Below are 20,375 nucleotides of genomic sequence, written 5' to 3'. Positions count from 1 at the left end.
ATTCCTGTACACCACCTGTATTGTGTTATCGGTGCCAATCTGTTGTACCTGTGAGTGATAGAAATGCTACTGTGTATCAGTTTTGTTCATTTTCACAAAAATAATGCAAATAAGTTGAAACAATTGAGATTGGTGATGGAAGTTCTTCTAAATTGCAATATTGACTCATATTTTTAACTGCTACTATTTCAGGGAATCATCTATTATGTCACAACATCCCCCAAGCTGGAGGAGTGGTTGGCTAACGAGACAATGCAGGAGGGACTGCGGCTGTGCACAGACCGCAATTACGTGGATGTCGACCCAACGTTTAACCCCAATATCGATGAGGATTATGACCACCGTCTGGCAGGGATCTCACGAGAGAGCTTCTGTATGATATATTTGAACTGGATAGAATACTGCTGCTCTCGAAGAGAAAAGGTGAGTGTGTGAGGAAAGCCAGTCACTGGCCTGGAATGGTGTCACTTTTCTCCTGTTGCTTTGACTTACAGAGAGGTTTCATGCTGATTTTTAAAATTAAAAGTATTTTGATTGAAATAGTTTTGATCTTCCAGTTTTGAGATGGGAGTTTAATGGATTCTGTAAATAGTGTATGGTTTAAGCAGTTCATTAATGAATTTTATTTGGCAGCTCAAATCAACCAGTTGAATCTTAGACATTTATCTACGTGCAGAACATTGTCTGCAAAATTGATGTTTTGTATTTAGATATCAGTGTTCACAAATTAACCCTAACTTAAACAAAAAAACACCAAAGCAAAAATCCCTAAAACCCAAGATACCTGTTTCCAGTTTATCAGACTCACTCCTTTTTTCTCAGTGATCACATTGTACTGTTCCTTTGGACCACTGGAATTGTTGGCTTGTGAAAACAATCATTCTACAGTCAACCTTTTCTTCTTTCCACAATCCTTGCACCTTTTAAACAGGAGTGTTAGTATGTTTGTAGAGGAATGCCTTGTTACTGTTTACAAAATATTACTGTTTACAAAATAAGTGTCAAATTAGTGTTGCCTTTGAGAATAAGCAGAAATTGATTGAGATTAAAGGGACAGGAGTATAACTGGAATTTGTGTTTAGTGAGGGGTCCAAGATTTAAGAGTTCAGTTTTGCTTTGGAGGTAGAAGATTAGTTAAAGCCCATTTTAATAGGGGTAAGACTTAGTGTTGTGTGGTTTAAGGACAAACAACAGCCAAAAAAAATTATTTCCCTCCAAGAAATTAAGTATTTTGTGTATGTATTGAAAGTCAGATTTAATCACTTAATTGAATGATGCTGTTTGCTAGGGCATTGTATATCCTGGCCATACTACTGGCTTTGAACTGAGGGCAAGTCTCCTGCTAGCTAACCCCTTGACTAAAGCTGTACTCCAGGGAAGTTATCAGGTATTTAAGTTATCAGACTTAAATACTCCTAACCAGTGGTAATCCACTGTATTCACTGAGAATATTTTTATCTAAATTCCATAATTTAGCTAATCAGCAGTTTGCCTGCAAGATACACACCCCAGGGAATGTAGCATGCATCTGTTTAGCTTACAATTTGTCTTATTTTACACAGTAATATATGTGTGTTTACCTTTACAAGTATTCTTAAGTACTTGTATAATTCTTGCTCACGCTTTGTTTTTTTAAGAGTGACTTCTGTGATAGGTACATACAGACACTTGAGAACTGCTGTGTTTGGGTCTTTTTACTTCTTCTGGCAGAATCGTTTTTCAGTGGCCATTTCTTTATTCCATTCACCTAACTTATTATTTTTTCTTTTGTTATTACAAGCCACTGGATTCAAGTAAAGATTCGCCCCTAGTGACATTGTGTTATGGACTCTGTGTTCTGGGCCGGAGAGCATTGGGAACAGCTTCACATCATATGTCGAGGTAATGAAATGTTGTTGCTGTAAGCTTCCTATCCTCAAAATCCCTCTGAGTTCCTAGATTAGGTTTTAGATGAGCATCTTCTCATAGAAGAAATAGATAACTAATGTCATCTTTGCTTAAACTGGGCAGATTTGCTATGTAACTTGTCTTCATTACAACAGCCAGTGAAATGTAACTGAAGAAAAGCAAATGAGGGAGAACTTGCAGCTAAGCATATTGTTTTATTGAACTAATTCAAGATGGGAGTTCTGGTATGGCTAAGGACTGGTTATAACCAGTTTAGAACTGATTGAGTTCTAAAAGTAAGCTCCATTTCCTGCACTAACTGGATGTCCTATGTGGTGGAAGTAAGGGGAAAAAGAGGAAAGTTTCTTAAAAAGAAAAGCTGATATGGCTTGGTGGATGTTAGATGAGATTATTGTGGCAAGTTTCACAGTTTAGCTGACTGTGTGGCAGGCAGTTGTGTTTTATACAAATCTTCAGCTCTATTTTGTTGTCACATGGCAACTTTCTTGCAGATGCAAAACCTCAATTTTAGAAAGCAAATGTGAAATAGAGCTATAATGTTCAGGAAATCACAAGGTGATGGCTTAAAAAGAGGCATGATTGGATGTGTAAGCTATTGGTCAGTTCAATGCTGACTATAAAATCTGTTCTACTTCAGTTTCAGGGCAACTGTTGATTAATTCTTCTAAGTACCAGCCAATTACCTCTTGAAGGTTGTATATATATGGAGTTGCAAGATTCATCAGAGCATATTTGATTTTCCACTCTTAAGTTAGCTTAGTAATTGAAAACAGTGCCTTTTAAGCATGAAAAGTTGACAAGGTTTTTATATTGGACTAAAGCATGGACAGCTGAAGTTGCTGCATACCCTCTTTAACTGGTCTGTTGTGTTCCATACCTTGAGAAGTTTTGCCTTTAAAAGTCTTCAGAATGAAATCAGGCACTCTTCATGATATTTGTTTGCTTTTTCCATGTAAATAATCTGTTGCATGTATGGTTTGTTCATGACCTGTTCAGTGCAGGTAGACATCTGATGTACCAAATTTTTTTGCGAACACATCTTTTCCCTGTCTTATCCTGTAGCTTACCTTGGTAGAGAAGAATTGTGTGCCTTTCTGTGCAGCTCAGTACTTTCTTTTCAGTTATGATAACTGTGGAGATGTTCATATTTCTGTTAATATTTGGGTGGTTTTCATTTTTCCCCCCTCAACAGTAACCTGGAATCCTTCTTGTACGGTCTGCATGCCCTATTTAAGGGTGACTTCCGTATATCTTCAATTAGAGATGAATGGATCTTTGCTGACATGGAATTGCTGAGGAAAGTAGTGGTTCCTGGAATACGGATGTCGCTGAAGCTACACCAAGTGAGAGATAACACAGAAAGATGTGTCCAGTTTTTTATTTCTGTGTATTTTTCTTTTAAAAATTAGTGGCTGGGAGAAAGGAAAAAGAGGATAAGAATAAAAGGATAGAAATTGACAACTGAAAAAGAGGGAGTATCATGTTTTGTCCTCTGATTTATTACAGCTTTTGTGAAAGATGGTACAGAGGAAAAGGGAATGCTGCTTATGCTCAGAGCTTGAAAATTACATTAACTGTAGATCAGAGAACATGTTTCATTCCTATCTAGAGATTTCCCTTTAGGAGCAGCTTCTCCAATATTTTCCCTCTGTCTTCCCTCCCTACGCATATGTTTAATTTGTTTAAAAGGTTATGCATTCAAAGCTGCACAGTCCTCTCCTCCAGTGGGAGTTGTTTTTCTTGTTATTTTTACTTTGAAGTGTTGTAATCACAGGTTTCAGATGAGAATGAGAAGGTTGCTTTTCCATGAGCTGAAATTAGAGTTTGTCTTTGTAGTGAAGTGCAGGTGAAGATGAACTCTCAAATTCTGTCCAGCGCATGTATTAACTTAGCAAGTACAAGAAAACATGTACTTAGTGAGAAGCACTCTGTGAGGAGGGAGAAGTGTTGGTACTCAGGAAGAATAGATTGCTTGAAAATCTTAAATAAAAAGTCTTAGTTGCAGTTGAAAAATTATTAAAGTTTCTTTTTTTGCCTTCATTGCAGTCTGGAGGCCCCCCAAACTACCAGGGGTTGAATTAACTCATTCATGTCACACAAACTCTCTGAATTCAGGAGAATGTGTGTGTTAGGAGTACATATAGCAAAGCAGAATAATTACCGAATCATTGTTGAAATCAATAGAAGTACTACTTCAGCAACTCTCTCTCTAAGTGTTTTCAGAGGATTACTATGCAGAATGGGTTTGATTGAAGTCAGAGAATGAAAAGTGAGAAAAAGCCAGATCACGCTAACAATGACAAATAAAAGTTCTGAACATTATTCTGTTGTCCATAAAAGACTATTGTATTCACTTGCAGTGCATGAACATGCCCAGGCTTCAGTTTGGAAATTTAGCTATTAACCACAATCCTTTTTTAACCAGAAAGTAATGTTACCCAGTACTGAATTGAACTTGCAGGTTTTGTTTTTATTTGACTGGCAAGTTGTCTTCATAGTACCTGATGCTGAAAACCTTTGATGCTTTGTCATCAAGTATTAATGTAAACTTTTTAATAGTAAATATTGTTTTTTTCTTTATTGCTGTTTTCATATAGTACAGTTTCATTGAATAATCAATGCTTGACTTAATTGTGATTTACAGTTGAAAACTTATGAGTGAGAAGCTAAAACTAAAAAGCTTCTGCCAACTGTTTAAATACATATAAATCTAATGTAAAATTCACCTAGAAATTTACTTGAATCAGTGATAGGCAGATCCTTCCAATTATTTGGTTTTAAGTTAAAAAAGAAGCAAAACCAAGCAAACAGGACCAATCTGTTGTGGAGGGAAGTCATCTTTAACAGTGTTCTAAAGTAGGTGTTTGATACTTTTGGTAGCTAACTTTGTGTAATGCACTGATCATTTCAAAACTTTGAGGTGGGAAATGTTCTTTTTTATATGTAATTCCATCTGAAATGTTAATCATACCTTATTGAACGTGTGTTACTGGAAACAGGATCACTTCACTTCTCCAGATGAATATGATGATCCTTCTGTCCTTTATGAAGCTATAACAACCCATGAAGAAAATCTAGTGATAGCTCATGAAGGGGACCCTGCTTGGCGGAGCGCAGTTCTTTCCAACTCTCCGTCCCTCCTTGCTCTGCGTCACGTGATGGATGATGGCACCAACGAGTACAAAATCATTATGCTCAATAAGCGCTATCTCAGCTTCAGGGTCATTAAGGTAAGCTTTGTGTACATTCCACAATGGGACAGCAATAACTATACCAAACTGCTGCCTCAACTGAAATCTTTACTGGTTTGTTATTAGTAGGACTGGTTCTTCTCATACACTGCAAGTATTGTAACAGAATATCACTTCCTTCTCACTTAAAATGTTATTTCTCATCTCATTCTTACATTTGTTTATCCTCACTGTTGCAGCCTGTGTCCCTAAGTTCAACCTGTAAAAGAGCTGCATGTGAGGGCTCCAGTTCTGCAGTGCAATACTGCATGTGCTCACAAAGGCTTTGGTATAACACAGCAGTCACCACATACTCTCATTGCTTCACTTTGTGACACAGCCTCTCTTCTTGGCTTTTGCAGGTCAATAAGGAGTGTGTGCGTGGCCTGTGGGCAGGACAACAGCAGGAGCTTGTCTTCCTGCGTAATCGTAATCCAGAAAGAGGAAGTATCCAAAATGCTAAACAAGCTCTGAGGAACATGATCAACTCCTCTTGTGACCAGCCAATTGGATACCCAATCTATGTCTCACCTTTGACTACTTCCTATTCAGATAGTCATGAACAGCTAAAGGACATTCTTGGGGGAGCCATCAGCTTAGGAAACATCAGAAACTTCATAGTGTCTACATGGCACAGGTGAGCTCAGGGGTTCTCATCAGTATGTGTTTATGCACTCATATTCCATTAACTAGTCTTGCATAGGGCCCAACACAGCATAATTTATAATATTCAATCACATTAAAATAAAGCCTGAGTTTTATTTTAGGCACATCAGTAACATATGGCAACTGCTTTGGTACAGGATTAATCTTCAAGGCTGAGTAATACACCACAAACTACGTAAATGAGAGCTCAGAGGAAAGAGGACAAAGTCTAGATGCAGGAACTGCAACTTCAAATCTAATGTTGGATCTGATAATGAGAGACAGTGTAACTTCTGTGCTGTATTTTTCAGTATGATGGCTTTTTCACTCTATAATACCATCTTTACAGAATCAGGGCTGTTTGGCAGGATTCCTGTCTGGCAGATGTTTAGCATGGAAGTGCCTATATTAATGTTTTAGGGCATGCTCATACATAGTTACGCAAGCTTTAGCTGTTGTTCAAAATCTCACAAGTGCTTATATGTTATATAATGCTCTATGTTAGCTCCAGATCGAGTAACTGGAATGATAAAATTATTTCTCCATGTGACCCCCTGGGTAATCCCATACAAACTCTGGCTGTGCTGTGTTTTATAGGCCGTGAGAACTTTTACTTCACTTCTGGCCCTCTGACTGTGGCTGCAAAAGCAACAGTGACAGCTGTGTGGCATTCAGAAATGTGCATCCCAATTCTCAGTAGTTCCAGGAGCTGGTGCCACGGTCTGAACTGTCCTATAGCTGTTCTGATGGTTGTATTTATCTTAGACATCTACAGCATATCAGAACAGAACATGGTGCTTCACCCAGAGTGCCAAAAATGCCACATTTACTGTAGTCTGTGGTTGTTTCCTATTGCCATCAGCTTGTCCAGCTTCATGGAATAACAGGTGAAAGCGTGACACACAACACTGTTTGAATCCAAGGTGTTTGTGCTTCAGGGTGCTGTGTCCTGGGATAAAAAAAAATTGGAAGGGAGTGCTCAGTGTACTTGAGTGTGACAGAAAAGAAAAAGGAAAAGTATGAATTGAGGGGAGGAGGAAATGTGCTGTGTTTTTTGTGTCCATTTCAAGTTCATTAGTGTAAACAATGGGATGAACAAACTGTGTGGTTATGTATACTGGAAAACAGTGTATACTGTAATGTAATGTATACTGGAAAACGGTGGCTAACCTACTGTCTGAATGTTCAGTATGTGCTTCAAACAATTGTGAGTGCGTTACTGAAGATAACAGAAACCAAATACATTAAAAATCCAGGAAACATTCTTTCCTTGCTAGTTTGTGTAGACAAAGTTTGCAGTGTAACAATTACACGTGACTAGTGCATGAAGTAGTGTAAGTTTTACAAAATTGTTCCAAAATAACCAGGATAGTCTGTGAGCGTTTGAGTTGGAATGTTATCACTTTGTTGTTCTTCAGAGGTGGCATAATTTTTAAAAAGCTAATTTATATGAACACTTGACTTGTCATAAATAACTGTTACTGAATAGCTGTCATGAAGAAAATTGCAATCTCTTAGACAGCAGTGTTTATGTTTGCAAAACATATTCTGAGAAAATAAAGTCAAATTTTAATTGATTTTAGAAAGTGCTGTGGATTGTGCTGAGTAAAGCCTTTTGCTTGTCATGAAGCATTTCTTAGGAATCCTAGTGATTAGGAGGTGCCTTAACTGTATCACTTGCATTATGTTTCCAGACTAAGGAAAGGCTGTGGAGCTGGCTGCAATAGTGGTGGAAATATTGAAGATTCAGATGCTGGAGGTGGAACTTCTTGCACAAGTAACAATGCAACTATCAATGAGTCACAGAGCAGCATGTCACAAGGAGGAGGGAATGCACCTACAGGGCAGGGACCTGGAGCAGTACAGCACCCTCCTGTTGCAGCTCATCCCACAACTTTTCCTGCAGCTCATCCACCAACTCATCCCTCCACTCTGGGTAAAGTTAAAACAAAGAAACAACTTCACACAAGTTCAGTCCTATAGCCAGAACAGGCTTTTCAGCTCTTTGGCCTGAGTTAAAAGAAAAAGCAAACAGAAGTGACATGATTTTATGTTGTGTTAAGAGCTGCTGGTTTCATCTCAAACTACAGTACTGTTCTATGCAATACAAGGTTCCCAATCAGATCTGATAAATAGGGGTATAGTTGCACTGACAAAATAGATTAAATAATTTTTTATAACAGGTTTCCATAGACTGGATCTTTTCACTTCTGTTGTATTGTTTGCAAATGCTGAACTGATCGTTTTTTGGCAATGTTTATGTTTCTTATTTATACAGTGAAACGAGTTCTCTTATTTGCCCAGTATTCTAGCTGAATCTATCCAAGGGTCCACAGTGAGCTGTAGTTAAGGAGGCAAAAAACACTACAGCTGAGAAGAAGTCTTTAAAACATTGCCATTACTCACAAAAGAAAATACAGATGTATGTAGATGAATTAACATAATTAGGTCTATCCACTGAGGAGAGGTATCTGCAAATATTTAGTATAGGAAAAGCAATTACACCAATGCTCATGAACTGCAATTTCTATTTTTCACTTTAAGTGTATTAAATTTGAACTTGTTTTAAAGGAGCTTTTGTTCTAACAAATTTTCTGACCCAAATGTGAATGTGTAATCAAGCATATTAAGAAAGAACAGTCAGTATTTTGAAACATGGGCATCTGTACCTCTGATACTGCCTTAATTATGGTAAACTGAAGTGCTAATACTAAGTAAGAAATTGTTAATGCAGAAAGTGCAGGACTGAAGCCTTTTTCAAGGTACTTTTCTGATAGGGATTGTGAATTGAACAGAATGTGAAATCCTGAGATAAGATGAAGGGAATGTATTGAAATATTCTGCTGTGTGAGATGCAGCAGAGATCATCTGCGATACATCCGTTTCTGATGGTGTTGGTTAGACCAGTCAGTTTTGTATACCTGTGCACTAAAACGTTTGTGTGTTGGCAGTCTATTGTGTGGGAGGCTTTATCAAACTTTGCTGACTCCGTATCTTTTGCTTTCAGGCACCAGTCACAGCTCTCACTCTGTGCAGTCCAGCCTTGTCAGACATTCCCCTGCCCGTGCCTCAGTAGCTAGCCATTCATCCTATTGCTACGGCAGCCGTCACTCATCTCTCCGCACATCCACGACAGGCTTCGTGCCTTGCCGGCGCTCTTCCACCAGCCAGATCTCCCTCCGGAACCTCCCCTCGTCCATCCAGTCCCGCCTGTCCATGGTGAACCAGATGGAACCCACTGGCCAGACTGGGGTCAGCGTGCAGCACGGACTGCCCTCTTCCAGCAGCTCCAGCCAAAGCATCCCAGCCTGCAAGCAGCATGCCCTCGTGGGCTTTCTAGGGACTGAAGGAGGGAGCAATGCAGCTGAAACTCAGTCAGGTGGCAGTGCAAGCCCTGCAAATCAAATGCAAGCCAAAAAGGATGACGTTATTTACAGAATCCAGGTGAATAGTCTAGAAGAACAAGTTAACTTGTGTTTCCATGTGCTTTTATTAGTTGTTCTATTGTATGTTGTAGAAATCGCTACTTAAAAATACAAAAATACAGTTTCTGTGCAGTTATGTTTGGAGAATTAATGTAAAGAAAAGGTTTTCTGGACAAGCAGCCTTCCTGTGTGTTCCTTGTTTACATTTTATGTTTTGCTGTAGTGCAGCTCTGACAGTGTCAGTAGAACTCAGTTCCATTTCATATTTAGTTTACCTTTTATAAATTACAGCAGGGAAAGCTAAATAGCTTCATTTGTAGGGTAGAAAGTTTTTTTTCTTTGAAGCCAATTAGATTTTCCCCAAAATAAGTGTAAAAATACTTGTTTTCACTTTCATATATATGTATTCTTTGGTTATATCCACTTCAGGGTTTACTGAACAGCAAACATTTCACTATTGACTGAGTTAATCATGGCAGCCTTGCTTGTTTTGTGAAAATCCAGGAATGTGTATTCTTGCTTTCTTAGCTTTTATTAGCCCTACATACATGTCTTTGGCATTATACTTGTGGGAAACCTCAGGAAGAGTATTTAAGAGGTTAGATCATAGTAAACATGATTTCATTGCTGATACCGCCTCAGTTTAGAGTAATTCTTAGGAAATTGCATTATAGTGGGCAAAGTTAAATTAATTTTTCAGGTCTGTGTTTAGTAGCTTTTGTTTGCAGGCAAGGGCCCTTTTATGAAGCTGCTTACTAATTCCTCTGTGTGAGGAGGATAAAGTGGATATGTGCCCTTGGATAATGGATATTATGGAGTTCTCTCTGTCTTTAAATAGGAAGAATTTTTCAGTAGTTTTCTCCTGCTTGCCTTGTGGAAAGGCCAGTTTACTTCAAAACACAGGGTGGGTCTCAACTAACCATGCTAGCAGATAAATACTTCTGCCTAACAATGAATTCTCCAAGTTTCTTTAGATATTCTGTAAGAAATAATGGGCCAATTTTAACAGCTCATCATCACTTAACTTTTCCCTGCTACTAGACTGTGCTGCCAATGCTTTTGTTGCACCAGCTCCCCAACCTGCCATGAGCTAGTATAACTGAAAGAAGTGGGGAAGGGAACTAGAGCTGTTGCTTCAGTAAACTGGCAATTGTCATCTGTGTCTGAAACCACAGCATCTTTTCCAAATTCAGTGCTGTTTGGGCCTGGAGCTCAAGTTTTCAACCTTGAAATTGGTCAGAAATAAATTTCAGTGGGTTAAAGTCAGTTTATCTGGAATTACACCAAAGGTTACAGTTTATCTGTTTCTTTTAAATTTTGGCTGAACTAACAGTCAAAACTCAATTCCTACTTATAGTTAATGGATCCCAGTCAAGTACTGGAAGGGATCAACGTGTCAAAAAGGAAAGAGCTGCAGTGGCCGGATGAGGTGATACGGCTAAAAGCTGGAAGAAACAGCTGGAAAGACTGGAGTCCTCAGGAAGGCATGGAAGGCCATGTAAGTTTTGCTCAAAATTGACAAGCTAACCTTAAAAAAGGCAGTGTCTTGATTCTGTGGCAGTCTGCCTATATGTCAATGCAAAGATTGATGTAGTGGGTAAGTTAGATCAGCAGCTGTCCTCAAAGTCACTGTTGCTGGAAGAGCAGGTCTAGAATCCTAATCTGAGGCAGAGATATTTCTGCAACTCTGTGCAAAAGATGCAGGATGATGTTTCAAATGTTGTCAACCACCACCCCTCTCTTGCCTTCTTTCAGCTTGTCATGATCTCTCAGGCATTGCTCTCGATCATCCAACATTCATTTTCCTTTCTTTAAACTGTCAATCCCTGAACAAATAAAGAAGCTCAATTTACTAACAAGTCCTTAATTGAAGGATTAACAGTATTTGGATTTAAATTATTCTGATCAAAATCGAGCCAAATAAGATTGTCTTTAGATGTCTCTTTATCATGTAATAGATACATGATAGGTGTTTATTTTCCTTTAAGAAGGAAATCTGTTCTAACTAAAATTTGTGAAAACCCATGACTTGAAATTCTGTCTCTCTTTTCCCTGTGGATGTTACATCTGCGGTTTACAAAAACGCCCTGCATTGGCTAGAAAACTTATCTCCCAATTTAGGCTTCTTTTATGAGCAAAAAACCTAGTGTGGTCTTTGAAGCTTTTTGATTTTTACTGTGATGTACTTTTTTTTTTTTAAGATCTTGATGTCTGTAAAGATGCTCCAGTATTCTTTCAGTGATAGAGGAAAGAGTCACTGACGGTGTCTGCATTTGTTCATCAATAAATCTGTATTTTCATTTGGAATAGAGAGGTTTTGAAGAAATTTCTTTGACTGTTTACCTCAGTTGAAGGCATTATTTATAAATTGCTTTTAGGGATAGATTTTGCCATTTGAAAGTCCACATCATTGTGGATATATGTGCAAACTTCAGGTAAGAAAAGGAGATATACACAATGTACGCTGTGTCTACCTTGCTGTTGCATCTATATGAAGAAAAGGGCCTTGAAACACAATTATTCATGGCAGGAATCTCCCAGAGTTGACAGAACACTTAGGACAGTAGGGTTATGTTGTAGGTAGCACCCGTGAGTAGAATGCTGTTGTAAACATTCTCAGTTATGTTGAGTTTAGACATACTGTTACAGATCAAGAATTTGGTAAAGATGGTGAATGTAAAAGTTTATACTGTCCTCTTGCCTGGTATCACTGGACAGTGTTTTTCAGGAGTTTGTGAGTGTGTTTTGTGACTTGCAGCACGCTGATATGTACAGTGATTGATGCTATTAGAAATATTAAAACAAGACGATTTAAAGGTCAGAGTAAGCTGTTGTTCGGAATGCTTCTCGTCTATTTTTGGTACAGCATATAGGCAGTTTTTTTCAGAAGAGCATCTTTTAACCTAACAAGAAAGGGGGGAAAGCACCAGATTATCCTCTGTGTGATTAGGAGGAAAGGATTTAACTTGATGACATAGTTTCCATTGCCTGCTTCAGCTGCCTGTGGTTAAACATACTAGTAACAGTAAAGCTCTTAGGACAGTCTTCCCCTTCTGATCCTGTGGCTGTGGTCCTTTCTGCAAATAGGCAGAAATTATTCTTACCTGCTGAGTTGCTGCTCATTAAGCAGTTTACCTCATGTCTGCTGTCAGTATGAAGTTCAGCACTCAGTAGTTTAAAACTTTGCTGCTATGTACAAAAAAGCATTTTTCCTAACTTAGCTTTTTATCTTGATAAGTATGCAGTGCAATGTGTATATAAGGCAGAAAGACATTACAAAGTTTTTTCAAGGAAATTACATTTGGCAATTCTCTTTGGAATGTAGCTACTTTTTCCAGGTTTTGAGAGGGTATGCCAAGCATTATCTTTCTATGATACATTGTACTGGGGTGTAGAAGAACCCTTTTCCTCCTAGAGATTCTCACCACCTCTTGACTACCTAGTGACAACATTCTGCACGTACCAAACAAATGCCAGTCATAATAGAAGGCATGGTAAAACTCAGTGTGGCAATATGGCAGTGACGGGTTTCAATCTGTGTACAACTCTCTGCATATACAGTTTTTAAGGAGCCATGATCTTGATGCCTGTAGCTATCTCAAAGGCAAAGTGTTAAATTGGACAACAAGGATGTAGTACTTGGGACTTCATTGGAAAAGGTGTGTCTGGGGACAGGATATTCCTGGTCTCATTCCATACAGCAGCATAAAAACTATATGGACGCTCTTCGAAGTTAGACTTGAACAGGTGCTTAAATATCACCCTATTGCATCAAAGAGGGACTAAAGATGCCATGCTTCCCTGGCTGAATGCTCTCCCTGTGTCTTTGCAGCATAGAGCTATTGCAGTGGACAAAGCTGAATGTCCAGTGTTAAGAGAAATTGCCAGCTGTATATATTGAAGATTAAGTGAATCTCTTGGATTTGATCTTGGAAGATTATGGTTTTCTGACATGTTTTCCCTTTATAACTTAAGGACTCCTGAAAACTTTACTGCTGTGGAATTTGTAAAAATTGGTTTTACTTGCTTTTTGACTTACTTTGTCTTGAATTAAGGGTTCTTTTTCCACAGTTGGAAAATTTTAGATAATTCTATTTCTTTGAAGCTGATGATACCTATACCCATGTTAATAGAGCATCCTTATGGTTCCTTTGGGGCACCCAGAAGTTAAGGGTGTGTTTTTAAGGAGGCAGATGAACAGAGACATACAAGGTATGAGAAAGGGATCTCCTGGCAGTCAGTATCAGGCAGGATCCTGGGAAGTAGCAGATCAAAGTACCTGAATTCTGTAGATCCAAGAGAGTATGGTACAAGAATTTGTAGCACTGTTTCTGAACTCCTTCCTTGTAATATTTTTAATGTAAAATTATCTTTGAATAACTTGATTTAGAAGACCAACCTTGAATTCACAGTGCATAGGTAACAAAATCAGGGCAAGAGCTTTAACTTGCAAGTGACAGTAGTTTGTTCCTGACGTCTCATAAACTGTGGTTCTGGGCTGCACACCACTGAGATATTTTAAGATTATTACAAATCAAGCACCAAAATATCCCAAATCTCTATGTGTGCACTTTTTTCAGTTGCTACTCACTTTGGATGAACTGTTTGGTTCTGATTTGGGTCAAGTTGCTTGTTCCTACTCAAATCTAAATCAGACCGGCTGCTCTCATGGTTGTAAAAGAACTAAATGTCATTTTAAGCTGCAGATCTTCAGCAAGACTTCCATGTGCAGCTTATCTGTGAGTTGTGCTGTCATTGAGAAATGGGCAACTGAGTGAGTGTAGCACCTTTATTTTTGCTCCTTTGGCCCTGTAAGGGTCTTGAGTTATCAGCCACAACTTTGATATGATAGCTCTCCCTGTGGAGTTTACATTTTATTATACTTTGTTTTGTTTTTTTTTCCCTCCAGGTGATTCACCGCTGGGTGCCTTGCAGCAGAGATCCAAGTAGTCGGTCACATATAGATAAAACAATCCTGCTGGTTCAAATTGAAGATAAATATGTTGCTGTTGTTGAAACTGGAGTCCTTGAACTTGGGGCTGAAGTGTAACTCTCTTTGAGACTGAAACTTCCCCTTCTCCAATGGTTCAGAAGAGAGAAGGGTCCAGAAGAAGCAGCTCCCAGGACATGAAACTTTGGTCCGGTTTTAGGAAAGGACTTGAAACACAGATTTGTCTAAGTCCCTTTCCCCCAAATAAACAAGTGTAAGAAATTTTTTAAGTTGTTAGCTGCTGAAGAAACACTTGCATGAAGGATAGATTTGTTGAGACATATCTTTTGTTTATAAATTTTGTTATGCATTGCGTAATGCTTTAAATCAACAAACTTTTCGGTTCTAAGATCAGAGCACCTCATATTTTTCTAATTGTTTTGCCAAAAATTGCCATGTCTTGTCACAGAGTGCGTGGAATTCATCCACCTTATTTTAATGAAATTGACTACAAACCTTCAGTTTGGTGAAACAGTGTAAGGGTTTCAGGTGTGGCAAGAAGAGACTGAACAGATGTATAGATTCTTATTCCTTATGAGCTAAACATTAATGAGAACTGCACTAATTTTTTTACAGCAATGCACTAAAAACAACCCTGAGATTGCTGAGAACATTTATTTATATATATAAATATAAGTATATAAAATACCATTATTTAAATTGCCTTTGGGATTAATCCCCTCCCTCTCCATATACATGTTGATGGTAAGGGCTGTGCCATGGGTTTGGTTCTATGTTCTGTATTTCGTACAAGTGCATTTGCTGCATCCTCTTCACAATAAATGGTAAAATAACAAATGTGTAGAAAAGCACCTGAGTATCCCTGTACTACATGAGACTTTACTGTGGTGGCAGTGGTACCTCAAGCCTGTACAACACGTCTAGCTTTAAAGTGGGCCTCAATCTGACTTTCTATCTGTCTTCCCTTCACTAGCCATGGGTCCTTTGCTTCTTTACACCCAGAGCTGGCTGTGTTGTTTCATTGGCTCTATACGGCAAACACGGTGGTTTTAGTTTTGTAGTGGGAGGTGCAGGTCCATGATTACTTAATGGATGCTTGAAGGTTTTTTTTAATTCTATCCAATTTTAAAAGAAAAAACAGCAACAACTCCCCAGACAAAACAAGAAAATAATCCAACAAAACTTGACTTCTGCTTTTAATGATCTTTTATAGAAGGCACAGCCCTAAACTTGTATCACTTTTACCACCTTGCCTTTTCTTTCCCTTTAGTCTTCATTCTTTTCTATGACTTGAATTTTATTTTCTGTGATTATATATTCTATGTAAGTGTAATTTGAGTATTTATAACTGTGAAGTTGAATTATTCATGTGTTACATATCCTAGGTTTTATTGTATTTTTTTAAAAGTGTGTATTCAGGGAAACAAGTAACTCAGAACTATCATGGGAGTGTGAGAGGGAAACTGGTTTGGTTTTGACTTGCAGTTCCTATGACTCACTTTTCTTAATCCGTAAGAAAGAATTGTACCTGTTGTGATTGTTTCCTGTTCTGACCTGTAATTATATAGGACTCTGTGGGGAATTTGCGTCCAGTTCTAGCTTTTGGGAGCAGCCATCTTCTTCCCAGTCACCTTCCACTTCTTTGTATGTGTTGTAACTAGGAGAGACTTATGATATACCACAGAGGTTATTATAATTAATTCTCTGACATCAGAGAAACATTGTCCATTATGTACCTAATGTAAGAGTGAAATTACATGGGATAAGAAAAAAGGAAGAAACAGCTACCTAAGAAACACTGGTATTCCAGTTCAAGTCACTGTATTCCATCTAGCCATGAAAGAGTCAGTGCCTGGTAGCTACTCAATTCCAGTTACTGTTCCCAGTGAGCGATACTGAGACCTTGCTTGCATAATAGACTATGCAAACTTGTCCTCAAAATGCTGTGCATCTAAAAGTTGTATATTACTATTCACTTTGTTTGTACACAGTCCCATTTAATCATGGTATAAATGCACAGATCTCCCACCCTTGAAACTATGTGGAACAGCAAAATTATTTATCATATGTATCACATTATAGAGTAGTTGAATTAATCTCCTGCATATGTGAAAATGTAGTATAGTAGATGAAATTTCTGTAGCTGTCTGGAAATGCTGCTATCAGGAATGAAAAAAACGTGTAAGTTTTTAATTGAAGGCCTTTTAGTTGAGCTTTTATTCTATCCTTCCTTACAGGTAAATACCCCTTTAATTAATTAACCTTCCAGGTTTTCTGTATTGCTTGGAAAATTGCTTCATTTAAAAGGGAGAAGCTTGTTTGAAAATAAGCCCCTATTTGACATTAGCTGTACAGGGTTGGTCTTTTTTTTTTTACCCTTGGACTGAAGCCTTGAGGTAAAGAAATGATGGAAAACCCAAATATATATAGCTTAGGTTTTTTGCCCTTCTTTTTTTGTTTGTTTTGTTTTGTTTTTTGTTTGATTTTGGTTTTGGGATTTTTGGGGTTTTGTTTGTTTTGTTATGTTTTGGGTTTTTTGGGTGCTTTTTTTGTGGGGTTTTTTGTGTGTGTGTGTGTGTTTGTTTCTTTGTGGGGTTTTTTTTGTTTTGTTTAAAGCTGACTGAAACAACTTTCAGTATGTTAACCCTGACTGAACAATTTCTCACTCTCTTTGGGGCGAGGTAGGACAATGTCCATTGCTGGTAAAAAACATGATAGAAATTAATGGCTTCTTGATGTGGAAATTTTAGTGCATATATGTATCTGCCTGGAATTAGATTGGAAAACAGCAGATAGGGGAAGAGAGAGAGACTTTTTTTAGGACAAAGAAAACAGATGAATATTTCTATTTTTTATAAAATGTAAGGCTTTTGATGTGCTGCCTTCAGGAGATGGATTTTAATGTGGACAGCTAAGAGGTTAACACTTCTTTCAGGTACTCTGCTAACATCTGTTGTGAAGCCATTCACACAGTGCTTATACCTATTCCAGATCTTCTCAATGGAAGCCACCTAGTTGAAATTTCACTCTTCCATAAGGCTTTGAAAAATTAACTCTTTCAAGTTTCTCCTGAACTTGTTAAGATTCATATGATTGTATGTTGGCTTGTACAGAGTTTCTCTTTGGTTTCCAGGGTGCAAGTGACAAAAAATGTTTTTCTTCTAACTCAGAATCACACAGAATTAACTTAGGTTGAAAAAGACCTTGGAGATCATAGAGTCCAACCTATGACTGAACACCACTTTGTCAGCTACTAGACCATGGTACGAAGTGCCACATCCAGTCTTTTCTTGAATACCTCCAGGGATGGTGACTCCACCACCTCCCTGGGCAGCCCATTCCAATGCCCAGTCACCATTTATGTGAAGAATTTTTTCCTAATGTCCAGCCTAAACTTCCCATGGCACAGCTTAAGACTGGGTCCTCTTGTCCTGGCACTACCTGGGAGAAGAGACCAATCCCCACCTGGCTACACCCTCCTTTCAGGGAGTTGTGGAGAGTGATAAAGTCTCCCCGAGCCTCCTCTTTTCTGAACAACCCCAGCTCCCTCAGCCTCCTCCTAGGATTTGTGCTCCAGACCCTTCACCAGCCTTGTTGCCCTTGTCTGGACAAATTTGAACATCTCAGTGTCCTTCCTGAATGAGGGGTTCCAAAATGGGACACAGCACTCAAGGTGGGGCTTCCCCAGTGCTGAGTACAGGGGGAGAACCACTGCCCTGGTCCTACTGGCCACACAGGCCAGGGTGCCACTGGCCTCTTGGTCATGTGAGCACATGTCCCCCCAGGGTAGACCTGTCTGTGGAAACCTCTGTTCTAGATGGAAATTATTTTCTTTTGCTTTATTTTCTTGGCCTTTGTCTTGATGCGTAATATTTTTCTGCTGTTGTAAGGGTGGAAAAGATGAGTATTTTCAAATTAGTTGTCAGTCCAAATTGAACCTTACCATAGAGCAGCATTTTTTAGCTCTTTCTAGACTTTTTCCTTACAGATGTTTGCTTTTACTCTGTCCCCTTGCATTGTGATGTTCTCTTGCCATAAGAACATTCCGGTTAAGTCCTACTGTTGTAGCTTCCAGGTAGATCCCAATCTATTTTTTCTCTCAGATTTCTTTGGAGGTGGTATCTGTGTGTACATCTGTAAGGACTTTTCCCTAAGACAATTGCAGAAAAGAGCTTGAAAACCCCATGAATCAGATAATGTTCATTTGTAAAAATGGCTATTACATGATGTTTTAAAATCTTTTCCCATTTCATTTCTCTGTGAAATCTTTTGAATTGTTCCAATTTAAAAACCCAAAAACCTAGAACTGTGTATGTGACACCACTGATGACACCTAGACTTTTGTTCTACTTGCAGTGGATAGTACTAGTGCTGGATTTTGGGGATCTCTCTCATGATCCAGCATGTGTGAAATGGTTTCAGAGTTTGGGGAAGATGATGGTGATGGTTATTTCTTAAGGTAATTCCATGTAGGCTGAATGGTCCTACAGCCACTTTGCCTGGGACATCTGGCATGTTTGAGTGGTGATGTCAGTTCTCCAGTCAAGAGTGTAGTTATCACCAGTTATCATCCCATGGCCAAAATGCCTTTGGGAACTGAAGAACTCTTTGAGAAGCCTGGATGACTGGTGAGATGACAGATGAAGACTTGTGGCACAGGTCCATAAAGCTTTGTCTGGATTTGGGCAAGGGGGGCAAGAGATGCCTTATGATTGATTCAGCTTTCTCTGATAATGCACACACCACCATGCAATCTAGGAGCATCTATAACAAAGACACTGCTTTAAAGACCTTTCTCAATTACAGAACTCTCCATTTACGAAATGGAGCTGGATAAATTGTATTTCTTACCATTAACAATATTATTCAACTTATATTGGATTTGGGGTTTTACCACCACAGGTTTTATGTACTTAATTTTATTAAGGAATTTTATACCTATTATATAGGCATCTATTCTTTTCTTGTCTGGCTTGCTATTTGATATTCTGATGCAGTACATTCAGTGGCACTGGACTCTTTCAGAAATTATACTGGTAATTCCTGGTGCCTTAGTAAAAAAGTGGGTACATAACACCTTGGTGGAAGGTAAAGCATGTGACTTGTTTCACCCCAGCATGATATGCATAGTTCTAAAAAGGTGATTAAGATGGCTGCCCCAAAAGATTTTGGGAGTATACCTGCATCACTTGGTCATGAACATTTGAATATGAGCAATTTTTATGACTTCTGGTATGTTTTGAATAGATAAGCCCAGTACACTTAAGCCACAACTTTGAAAGATGGCAATCAAATAGCTGAGTATGTAACGTCTTACACAGATGCCCCTGAAAGCTGGACAGTAGCTGCTGGTTAGGGAATGGAGAGGGGAGTAGAGCATAAACAAGAGGATTGCTTTGGTTTTTAATGGACAATGAAAATACATACTGCCTCTACCAGCAAATGGTTACCTTGCCAGGGATAGGGATATACGTACCTGCGTGTCTGTGAGTGTGTATGTGTCTGCGTGTGTTATTGGAAACAGCCTGTAAATATTGTAGCTGTTTAAAATGGAAAAGGCAGAGAGTTTTTTTGCAACATGTTGCAGCAAAAGGACAGTATTGACAGTGGAGAAACACTGAGAAATAAAAAAAAAACTTTTTTCACTTGTTGTCATTTATTGCACAATTACATTCTCTTAAGATGTCATTCTCACAGATTTCCTGTAAGGACTTCTTTAAGTTTACTGAAATCATCCTTTAATGAAGGATTCTCTTGTTTAAAAATTCTTTTGTAGCTATGCAAAGAATACCCTCAACTATTCCTATTTTACTGCCAGCATCATCCCTGTTTTTATGCTTTTGCATAAATAAGTGCCACATGCCCTCTCTTCTACAGTTAAAATGTTTTGTCTTGGTTGAAGCATTTTCTCTATCAGTGATTTCCCTTCTCTTGAATGTTTTTCAAATCCCAGAACACTCTTGTACTGTCTTCGTGCTCAGTAATTTTTAGTTTGTCATACTTTGCTGGGAAATACCTTACCGAGCATGGTTTAATCAGTAATTTCTAATTTTCTGCTGTCCTTGGTCTGATAGCCAAGAGCAGCATTGGGTGGAGTCCTCATGACGACTGTGCTTACCTGAAACACTATTTGATACAGTGATACTAGTTTAAAAATACTCAACTGCTGTCTCTCCATTCTCTCAAATATTTCACACTCGTACAGTGAATGGCAAC

At 38.5% G+C, this 20,375-nt stretch overlaps 1 protein-coding gene across 10 annotated transcripts in view; it reads left to right on the top strand.

The window, feature by feature from the left end:
• PCNX1 (pecanex 1) overlaps positions 1-19,801 on the top strand; it is an 88,023-nt gene extending 68,222 nt beyond the window's left edge. For all 10 annotated transcript variants that reach the window (XM_063398694.1, XM_063398688.1, XM_063398692.1 and 7 more), the window contains 9 exons: positions 193-423; positions 1,781-1,881; positions 3,101-3,251; positions 4,908-5,138; positions 5,501-5,775; positions 7,478-7,719; positions 8,791-9,227; positions 10,566-10,706; positions 14,118-19,801. In XM_063398694.1, coding sequence (XP_063254764.1) covers positions 193-423; positions 1,781-1,881; positions 3,101-3,251; positions 4,908-5,138; positions 5,501-5,775; positions 7,478-7,719; positions 8,791-9,227; positions 10,566-10,706; positions 14,118-14,258 — 1,950 coding nt within the window. In that variant the 3' untranslated portion in view covers positions 14,259-19,801. The remainder of the gene's footprint in view (positions 1-192; positions 424-1,780; positions 1,882-3,100; positions 3,252-4,907; positions 5,139-5,500; positions 5,776-7,477; positions 7,720-8,790; positions 9,228-10,565; positions 10,707-14,117) is intronic.
• Positions 19,802-20,375: the final 574 nt, after the last annotated feature.

This window comes from Prinia subflava, chromosome 5 (assembly GCF_021018805.1).
Source record: "Prinia subflava isolate CZ2003 ecotype Zambia chromosome 5, Cam_Psub_1.2, whole genome shotgun sequence".
In the NCBI taxonomy this organism is placed as follows: domain Eukaryota; kingdom Metazoa; phylum Chordata; class Aves; order Passeriformes; family Cisticolidae; genus Prinia; species Prinia subflava.
Note: the sequence above shows the minus strand (reverse complement) of the source record. Positions and strands in the feature narration are given on the sequence as shown.